This window comes from Salminus brasiliensis, chromosome 2, assembly GCF_030463535.1.
Source record: "Salminus brasiliensis chromosome 2, fSalBra1.hap2, whole genome shotgun sequence".
Lineage (NCBI taxonomy): Eukaryota > Metazoa > Chordata > Actinopteri > Characiformes > Bryconidae > Salminus > Salminus brasiliensis.
The window spans coordinates 54511978-54522967 of record NC_132879.1 but is presented as its reverse complement, the minus strand read 5'-3'; the positions used below and the strand labels follow the sequence as shown (position 1 = coordinate 54522967).

The 10990-nt window shown below is 44.1% G+C and overlaps 1 protein-coding gene across 5 annotated transcripts in view; it reads right to left on the bottom strand.

Annotated features, from left to right (window-relative positions):
- Positions 1-5854: 5854 nt before the first annotated feature.
- The window catches only part of cald1a (caldesmon 1a), a 71683-nt gene continuing 66547 nt past the window's right edge, over positions 5855-10990 (bottom strand). For all 5 annotated transcript variants that reach the window (XR_011978987.1, XM_072673186.1, XM_072673187.1 and 2 more), the window contains 2 exons: positions 10351-10387; positions 5855-7985 (listed from right to left, as the gene is read on the bottom strand). Coding sequence is in view for 4 of the 5 variants with exons in the window: in XM_072673186.1 (XP_072529287.1) it covers positions 7972-7985; positions 10351-10387 (51 nt within the window). In the remaining variant the exon portion in view is untranslated. The remainder of the gene's footprint in view (positions 7986-10350; positions 10388-10990) is intronic.

Below are 10990 nucleotides of genomic sequence, written 5' to 3'. Positions count from 1 at the left end.
TGATCATGACTGGCTACAGCTGATAGCTTCTCTCTGCCCCCATAAAAAGACTTTGTTTGGCAGCACTGCTTGGATCGAGCAACACACAGAACAATAGGAAATTCCCAATTCCCTGTTTGTAAGTGTATGGAAGTTATTGAGAGGTGTAGTCACTTGAATTGGGGGTCACAGCAGGACAGTGACCCCGAACGCACATCAGATATGGTGGAATGAATAAAGCAGACTAGGATTAAGCTTTTGGAAGTCCTGACCTCAACCCTATCAAAACTGTGTGGACTGTGTTTTTTATATATATATATATATATATATACAGTGAGTCCAAGAAGTATTTGATCCCTTGCTGATTTTCTTCGTTGGCCCACTAATAAAGACATGATCATTCTATACTTTTAATGGTAGATGTATTCTTACATGGAGAGACAGAATATTAAAAAGAAAATCCAGAAAATAAATCTAAGGAATATATATTAATTGATTTGTATTTCATGGAGTGAAATAAGTATTTGATCCCTTAGTATTCATTAGCAGTTCTGGCTTTTACAGACCAGTTAGACACTCCCAATCAACTTGTTACCTGACCTGAAGCCACCTGTTCTCACTAATCACTTGTGTGAAAAACACCTGTCCACAGAATCAGACAGATCACACAGATTTCAAGTCTCCAACATGGGTAAAACCAAAGAGCTGTCACAGGACCTCAGAGTCAGAATTGTTGACCTTCACAAAGCTGGAATGGGCTACAAAAAGATTAGTAAGGTGTTGGATGTGAAAGTAACAACTATTGGTGCAATTATCAGAAAGTTTAAAGAGTATAACATGACAATCAACAGACCTCGGCCCGGTGCTCCAAAGAAGATTTCGCCTCGTGGGGTGGCAATGATGCTGAGAACAGTCAGAAATCGTCCTGCAACCACTCGGCAGGAGTTAGCAAATGACCTGAAGGCAGCTGGGACCACAGTTTGCAAGGAAACAATTGGCAACACTTTGCGCAACAATGGATTCACATCCTGCAGTGCCCGAAAGGTACCCCTGCTGAAGAGAGCACATGTGGAGGCGCGCCTCAAGTATGCCAATGATCATTTGAAAGATGAACCAAGTTATTGGGAGAAGGTTTTGTGGTCAGACGAGACCAAAATTGAACTTTTTGGCCTCAACTCCACCCGCCATGTGTGGAGGAAGAAAAATGCTGCCTATGACCCCAAGAACACTGTGCCCACCGTCAAGCATGGAGGTGGAAGCATAATGTTTTGGGGGTGTTTCTCTGCCAAGGGTACAGGGCTACTTCACCGCATCACTGGGAAGATGGATGGAGCCATGTACCGCACAATCCTGAGGGACAACCTCCTCCCCTCTGCCAGGGATCTGAAAATGGGCCGTGGTTGGGTCTTCCAACATGATAACGACCCTAAACATACAGCAAAGGCAACAAAGGATTGGCTCAAGAAAAATCACATTAAGGTCATGGAGTGGCCCAGCCAGTCGCCAGACCTCAATCCGATCGAAAATCTATGGAGGGAGCTGAAGGTCAGAGTTGCCAAGCGACAGCCCACCAACCTTCATGATTTAGAGAGGATCTGCAAAGAAGAGTGGGCCAAAATTCCCCCTGGTGTGTGTGCTAAACTTGTGGTTAACTACAACAAACGTCTCACCGCTGTGCTTGCAAACAAAGGCTTTGCCACTAAGTATTGAGTGTGTTTGGCAAGAGGGATCAAATACTTATTTTCCTCATTGAAATACAAATTAATTAAAATATATTCTTTAAAATTATATTCTGGATTTTTGTCTTGATATTCTGTCTCTCCATGTTAGAATATATCTACCATTAAAAGTGCAGAAGGATAGTGTCTTTATTAGTGGGCAAACAAAGAAAATCAGCAAGGGATCAAATACTTCTTGGACTCACTGTATATATATATAAAACTCCTCTACCAGTTCTGTCTAGAAGAGTGGATGGCTACCAGTTGGTTGATGTGGTGCAACAGATAACACCACTACCTGCCAGTGAGCCAACACACCATGTGGGAGACTGGGGTTCGATTCCCGGTCTGGGTGCTGTGCTATACCAATAACTTGCCCCAGTCCTTGGGCAAGACTCTGAACACTACATTGGCCCACCTCAGTAATGGGAGTGGCCTTGTTAGCTAAATGCTGTTCATGTAAAATGTAAATGTACCAAAAGCATCTGATTATTAAACTAAATTGTAGGTATGTTGTATGTGTGTAACCCCCCCCCCCCCAAAAAAAAGATGAATCAAAAAGCGCCATATTTATATATTTATACTAAAGATGTGCTTTATGAAGCCCCAGAAAAAGAACAGCTCACAGAAATCACTAAAAGCCAGATATCCCCTTGATATTCATGTCCACCTCTGTAATTTGTTTGAGGTAGATTATGTATAAAGAGATAAGGCACTAATACACTGAAGAGTTCACTACTCATACTTACTGCACCTCCTCTTCCACCACTTCCTCTGTATCAGCCATGACTACACCTGTTCCTGAGGGCAACAAGAGGTGGATCAGTTACAGGAGCTTTGTTAACGAGGCGTCCGTGGAAGTTGATGAGCTGGCATCTAGTGAATAATAATTTGACCTTGCACAACACGTTCTTTAACAATTCAGGTTCCACACTGGTTATCTGGAGTGAATCTATAAGAAGAACGTAATGGAAAGATTCTGTGCTTGTGAAAGAAGCATTTTTGGGGCTTAATGGGTGTTTCCTGCTGCTGTCGCCTTTGGCTTGCTCACTTACTTATTTGTTTAGTTTATTTTTGCCTCATTTCTGGACGTCTGTAAAGCTGCTGTCTGATCACATCAGGTTGTAAAAAGCGACTTGACTCTTATTTTGAACATTTTTAGGGTACTCGGACGTCACATGATGCATTTAGGCCTTTTCATGCAAGAAGTCCACTGGACCATTTCCCCTCCGTCTTCTCTCGTGATCTTGTCTATTTTTATTATTTGATTAACACTCATAGCTCTGACATCTGGACGCTGGACTAAAAAGGCCTTCGTTGGTTCACCATCTCAACTTTAACGAGTCCCCGAATGGGAATACGAGCTGGTCCCAGGCCCCTGAAATCCTGGATGACATTGCTCCAGCAATAAATCAGAAAATAAATCAGCTGGTCATAAAAGAGCTGGGGCGAGTGATGCAGGCGGAAGGAGGGGTTATTTTTAAGAATATTAAACTATGGTTTGGGAACAGGTGCCGCATGCTCTCGCAGACAATGAACTTGGCTGAGCTCATGCGGGCCTGCCTCTCTTTTGCGCTGTAAATCAGGAGTGTGTGTGTCCTTGTTGTCTATTTCTGAAACGCATACTGTTTGCTCAGGTCATTGTTGCATGCCTGGCACCCTTTTTTTGGTCTCCTTTTTTATTTGCCATTGTATAAAGCAGAGTAGGCCTATATAGAACAACAGTGTTGTATAATATATACATGCTGCATGTTGTGTTACATGCCATAGGTCAACTGTGGCTCCTTAACACTGGGCTCCTCAACAAGCTGTTGGGTCAGAAGTCGTCTTCTGGTCATTAACATGCATGATGCCTTATATACATAGCTATGGCCAATGCTGATATACCTCAGGCACTCTGTGCTCTGTAGGGAGCGAGTCGAAACCTTGGTGTTGGCTTAAAGGCACATTCCAAAGCCAATAAGCACCTTACTGAGTGTGAAGATGCAGCGGCATGAGGTCTACCGCCACTCTGGCCAAATCCAGCCCGTCTTTCAGTAGATTAGCTGTCTCTCAGAGGCATTACCCAAGTCTTACTTTGCCCTGCTGGAAAGGCTGGGATAACACAGCCCTGCCAGTAGCAGGAATGTGGCTGACGATAGTTGCGGCATTAAGCAGCATTAAGTGAAAACCCCAAAGCATGCAAACCGCCAGTCCCTTCGGAGAGCCCGGCACACGGCCTGTGCCGCTGCTACAGAAGGGGCTAAACCTCAGGCCTCTCGGCCCTCGCGCTTTTTGGGACACTTCTGTGAAGGCTTACATCACCGCTCTTGAACACAGGCCAGTGGCCATGCAGCTGAAGAGCTGTGTGAGTTGAGTATCGGTTACAGTGAGACAAGCCCACTTAAGACATGTGAGGATGAAAAGAAGGGCGTGCGCTGGCCTACCTGAGATGTCCGCAAGGAGAGGGATGGAGTCTTATTCTCGAGGGTCCAGGGCACAGACAGTTTCCAGCAAACTCAAACACAGCTCACCTAATACAGACCTGTAGGCCCATGTGACCTCTGGGCTGCTCTCGATTGGACCGTGTCACCAGGTCTATTGTTAGTGTCCTGTTTTTTTTGGGGGAGGGAGGAGGTGGGGGTAGATGGTACATACATGATGACAATCAGAAGTCATGGCATCCATTTCCAGGACACAAACTCAGCCTGGTCTAAAAAGGACCTTCGTGGAGAAGCCCCACTGACATTGTAATTTAGGGACACAAGATAAGCTTGGCCTGTGGGTCACACTTTGGACAGCCGCCCTCGGCTGATCTCGATCTGGGAATGCAGCCTTTAAAGGGGTCCTAGAGAATGGAAAACTGCATTTGGCTTGGCGCAGAAACCTCGTAAACACTGTGTAAAACCCATGTAAGTAAAACAGGCCAATTCCAAAACTCCAAATCAAACAGTTTTGGCTCATGTAATTTACGCCCCCCAAATGTTTGTGGACACCCTTCTAATGAATGCACCCAGCTACTTTAAGTTGCACTCTTTGCTGATTTGCAGATGCACAAACACACAGTCCCTGTAGAGAAGTGCTGCCAGTAGAATAGGACTCTCTGGAGCAGATCAACATCACCCTATTGGCACCATGCTGCCTAATACCAGGTGTGGGCTAGTAGAGGGGTATAAAGCCCCCCAGCATTGAGCTGTGGAGCAGTGGAGGAACTGTGTTGTCTGGAATGATGGATGGTGCTCCGTCCAATACTTGACTCTTGTCTCTGAATGCTGCAATCAAATCCTCACAGCAATGCTTGCTCCAAAAACTAGTAGAAGCCGCCTTCTCTGGACATTAGAGACAGTTACTTCAACAAAAGCAGGATAGAGAACAGTGAGAGAAACAGGTGTCCCAATACTTTTGTCCATATAGCATACATGCACTCAAAGTTTTAGTGAGGAGAATACAGAAGTGAATCTAAAAAAGGCTAAAAGCTAATGCTAGCAGTCGGGTTGAAGCACCGTTTGGAGCAGGGCAGTCTGAAGGAAGTGCAAATGGGGGTATGTGCACAACAGTGTGGTGGCTGGAGACAGCTGCAACGGCTGGGGAAGAGCCATGAGGGCTGGGTAGGCTCTTTTGTCTGGGGTACAGCCGGAGAGGTGAGCGGATGGTGGGTAGGTAGGTAGGTACTAGGCTAAAAGCTAACCCTACATGCGGCCTGTACACAGAGAAGACCCAGAGGATGGCAGCGCTAGCCAGTTAGGCTCTAAAATAATTATAAGAAGTTCTTTCTGCAGTGCCAAAGTCAAGCGCTTACTATTTATACACAGGAAACACCTCAGTGGATAGATTCTATGGCCTCTTTAATATATTTAGACATGCATTCAAAGCAGACCCCAATTTTTTTTTTACATTGATCTCTTTATTGCAGTTGCTGAGTCAATGTTCCGTACAACACTATCAGCTACAATAAACATGGTCAATAAAAAAAAAGTGTGGACAAGGTAAGTGCAGTTATAGTGGGTGGGATTTGCACATTTGAGTGATTACAGGTCAGGACTCGACATAGGGGGGAAAAACAGAGGTTACTACAGATAATAGGTAGCTTTGCGTCATGAGCAACAAGACCAGGACACACAACTGCTCACATTTCAGACCGTAATTCATCAAATCACTGATCTGAAGAGATCTGGATATTTTGACACATTAAAAAAAAAAAAAAAAGCTAGGCACACATACTGTCAGTCACATGACCTGTGATACTGCCGGTCTAGATGGCCCTGTAGGATCCAACTGCAGAGGTGCTGTACTGCACTTTCAGACCTTTCAGATTTTCACTGTCGCTCCTTACAAGTTCAGATTTCACATCTCAGAACTGCAGCCCCTTTTTCCTGATCTCGTGTGAGAATTCGAATGTGACATAAAATAAAAAATAATAAAAATAATAAAATAAAAAATTCAAGTAACGGCGTGTACGCCAGTGGAGCGATAGGAAGGAGGAGGAACTTCGTGTGGTTTTGGGGAATTTTGGGAATGCTGAGGTTGTAGTTTATTAGCTTGTTTGCACTATTCTACTGGGGTTTCGAACTCATACACTTTTTAAAAAGGATGGATGAAGAAGGTTCTTCAAGGGTTCTTTAGTAGAGGAAATGGTAGAACACTGACTAGATTCGCAGCTTCTTATTCGCTGAGGTTGGGTCCTCATTCGCAGCTACTGCTATGAGTGTTCACATAAACAGGCCTGCTGCGCATATCATCAAGAAAGCAACCAATATGGTATTATTATTATTTTTTTATTGTATTTTATGGTTTATCACTTTTCTAATTAATATTGGACCAGAAAACACAGATCAGATTAAGAGTTTGTTTCATACTTTACGGCCCAAGCTGTTTTTATACTTTATTTACTGGAAAAATAGAATATTAAGTCATTGTAGGCGGAGCTGAGAGCGCGGAGCTGACAGTGCAGGGCTGACAGTGCGGGGCTGACTGCGGGGCTGACAGTGCGGGGCTGACAGTGCGGGGCTGAGAGCGCAGGGCTGCGCCTCTGCAGATGGACCCTTCTCAACAGGCCGCTGGCCATCAGCCCACCAACATGTGCTTTAGTCCAACTCTATACCGTAGTTGCTCAGGTCTGACAGTGTTGGAAATTGCTGCAGAACAAACAAAATAATAAACAAGCAAAAAACAGAAACAACAGAAATTGGTCCTCAGTAATGGCTCTAAGCCATCCATGCCCCTGTCCTTAAACATACAGAACATCGCTTTTTTTATTTGTGGATAGTGATAATGGCGAACGGTACGAGATCAAGCGTTATATTGCAAAGAATGTGAAACTGAACTTTTATTATTTATTTTATTATTATTATTATATTAATTTTTTTTCCGTTTTTTTGGTTTTTGGTCAAGAAGTGTATGTTCCCTTTATTCAGTGCAGAGCGAAGCCTTTACGTCCGTTAAGAATCGGATATATCATGGTGACTATACTGATGGGAAAAGCGCTTGAAATACCGGTGAAGAAAGAATACAATAACAAAAATGATGGAATAATAATCGTGGAATGTCTATAATGGGTTTTACCTCGATCTGACATATAATATCGAGAGCGAAAGCGAGGACATCATCTCGTATAAAGCGGCAACATATAAAATATATAGTTAATTACAAAACATACACTATGTGCTAACATATATTATTAAGACCATAGTTTTAATATTTAAAAAAAACAAAAAAAACAAATGAAAAAAAAGTGTCATTATGACAAAAGTAAAAAATACACTACTCTATGGGTGCTCATATTCTGCCCTGGACCTGGTGAACATGAATAAAATACCAATAAGTGAAGCTTTGCTTTAATTATAAATTAAAAAGGGCGTGAGGGGTGACTAGCAGAGAGGAGCTTTAAAGGAAAACAAACAAACAAATTAAAAAAAAGAAACAGCAACACTCGCTTAACATGACGTTTAAATAGGGTTGCGTCTGTTTTTGTGTAAAAATGAATAAGGAAAAAAAAAAGGTGGTTTGTGGTTTTCACTGCATGCACATCTGTCTAAAAGTCCACGTCTCAGACTGGTGTCTGCTGTAAAAGAGGCTCTATGCTATGCTAAGCACTATACTGTAATTAGGGTGATGCAACATGCAGTGGTAAACACACAACCCTGCTCTGTCTTCTTCTTCTCTCTTCTCTGAGATGTCTGGGCAGTGGGAAACGCAGAAGATTATTTTTGGTATGAGTAAATACATATATATAAAAAAAAAACACAAGGAAGACGCTGCTGTCTCTTGGTCCCTGGTGCTGTGGCTTCTTGAGAAGTTAGTGGCCCATTCCTGTTGAGACAACAACAACAACAACAACAAGTATTAGGAAATCGGGCGAGCTTACATCACTTTCTGCACACTGCCGGTGGACATCGTGACATAAAAAGCACAAAAAATATCCAAGCCCAAATAAATCTGTTTATATTCACTTAGGGGTCAAACTAATAGGGTGCGAATTTTTCTTAGTTCAGGGCTGAGAGGGGTGCTAAACGGGCTGCTAAACGGGAGAGGCTAGCTCTAGGGTGTCGAATGCTCGGGACATCTTGACTAATTCTTGCCGGCTTTTTATTTGCCCTTTACTCTATTAGAAACTGACCTATTCAACCTCTGCAAAAATGATGCCATAACATACACAATTTGGACAAAAGTATTGGGACACCTGCTCATTCATTGTTTCTTCTGAAATCAAGGCTAATAAAAAGAGATGATCCTGCTTTTGTTGGAGTAACTGTCTCTACTGTCCAGGGAAGAAGGCTTTTTACTAGATTTTGGAGCAAGCATTGCTGTGAGGATTTGATTGGATTCAGCAACAAGAGCGTTGGTGAGTTCAGAATGTTGGATGGTCACCACCCCACCTCATCCCAAACAGCTGAAGCTCTTATCCAGAGCGACTTACAAGGTTACGTGTATTATAGACGAGGGCCAGTGTAGTGTTAGAAGTCTTATTTGTGTAGCACATAGGCACCCAGACCAGGAATTGAACCCCAGTCTCAGTCTGCCCCAGTCTCAGTCACATAGTGTGGTAGCTGACTGGTAGGTGGTGGTGTTATCTGTTGCGCCACACCAACCACTAACCAACGAACTCCCCATGTCATCTACAACGTACTAGATGGAGCACCACCACCATCATTCCAGAGAACACAGTTCTTCCACTGCTCCACACCTCAATGCTGGGGGGCTTTATACTCCTCCTTTAGCCCACGCCTGGCATTATTAGGCAGCATGGTGCCAATGGATTCATGTTTATCTGCTCCAGAGAGTCCAATTCTATTGGGAGTACTTCTTGTCTTCTACAGAAAGTCAACAGACTTTCCATTATTTGACGCTGCGTTGAGGTGAACCTCAGGTGAATCTTGTTCCCATCCATCACTGCCATGTGCTTGTCCGGAGGCAGCGGACAGGGCCGGCTGAATTCTTCGCTCAGCTGCTCTCCTATACTTGCCTATGTGACGTGTGAGCATGCTAATCTTTTGCCACCCCGCTCAGTAATGTGACAAATCAGGCAGCTGCTGGCTCTGACTGAGCCTAGAATGCACTGAGAGGAGGTGAGGGGCAGGAGCAGGGTGATATGTATCTGACTGAGTGTGTGTGTGTGTGTATGTGTGCACAGAGGGGGTTCATAGGCAGCCGTTGCCCATTACCCAACCACGTCTGGCATGCCTGAAGGCCACAGCGTCCTCTTCTCCTGGAACAAAAGGTGTGCTTTGGAAATAGAACACTATGCCACAGAGGCATGTTAAAACGCTGCGGCCGACGAGCGAAGAGCCAGCAGTGATGATCTATGCTTGGCGGGGACCCACCAGCCAAAGTGCGGCCATGGAATTGTGGGATATGGGTGACATGGTTCTGCTGCTCAAGACAGCCTGCCTAGAAAGAGAGACTATAGCATTATTTTTTTATTCGTTAACCTAACTGACCTGGGTGTTGACCCGAACACTGATGCAGAGTAGAGAAGACACATATACCAATTAGCCACAACATTAGTACCGCTACAGTAGCTTTATCCGTCAAGGGGTGGCTATATTAGGCAGCAGCGAACATAAGAATAAGAATCTGAGCCTCTTTGGTAAGAACCAAATGGTGATGACGACTAGACGACTGGGTCACATCATCTCCAGAACATCAGGCTCACTGATGCGATCCATGGAGGCCCCACCTCACTTAATCTAACTCAACTTACAGGACCTAAAGGTAAACTGCTGCATCGCGTTTACAACGAGGGTAGTTTTCGAGTTCCTCGAGTTCCTGCAATCTGCAGCAGCTGAGAATCATGTCTCTTAATGATGCCTAGAGGGCGCTCTGCTACAAATGCTGATCCATAATGTATATAAAAAAAAATGCCTGGATTGACCCTATCCTGAGTCACTGAACCGGGGTCGGGACATCCCTAACAGAAACACCTGTAGATGTATTAAAAACAAGAATATCTGATGAGGGCAGATGGTAATTTTTTATGGTAAATCTTTTATGGATTATTTTACAATTTAATCTCTTAATATCACCTGAAACATGAATTGCAGCTTTTATTTTTTTAATTAGATAAATGAAAGGTCTTTAGGCTTTTGCCCAGTACTTTGCATTGAACCTTGAACTGGTACTGATGCCTACACTATGAGTATTATATGGAGTCATTCCAGCAGCTAAATTCACTTACCATTGGCAACAGATTTGCTCTCTCCTCTGCTCGTCACCTGGATGAGAAAGACAGAGAAAGGTTCGAGAGAGAGGCTCGGTGAGAAGGAAATGGCCCTCTACAAACAGTGCCCTTTAAAATAAGGTCCTAGCTCCTAGCTAGCGAGGTCGTCGACTGGCAGTGACTAAATTCAGAGCTTCTTCTTCTCTATCATATCTAATCATTCATCTGATGCATTGCATCTCCAGTCTAATGACTAAATGAGTAAGTATGTAGTAATGAGTGTACCCAGCAATGTACATGTACACACTGTCTCAGGGGTGAACTAGGTGGCTGTGCAAAACCCCAATAAGCAAGACCACAGAGTCGGATTCATATCCAGGCTTATTTTCCATTCCCACACACTCTCCTGATCGCTCAGCTAGCCTCGCTCACCCCCCGCCCTCCTCCTCATGTAACCAGTGTTGTATTTCTTTACCATAAGTGTGGCCATAACCACGGCTTTCCCTTCATTAGCCCCTCATTACGTCAGCATTAACCACAGCTCAAATGGCTCCGGCCGTGAGTGCAGTGTGCGGCTAACCACGCGGCCTCGGCCTGGCCTGGCCTTGACATGGCTGCTGCATGCCAGCGTCGCTTCTCACCAGCCTGGAGACTGCCA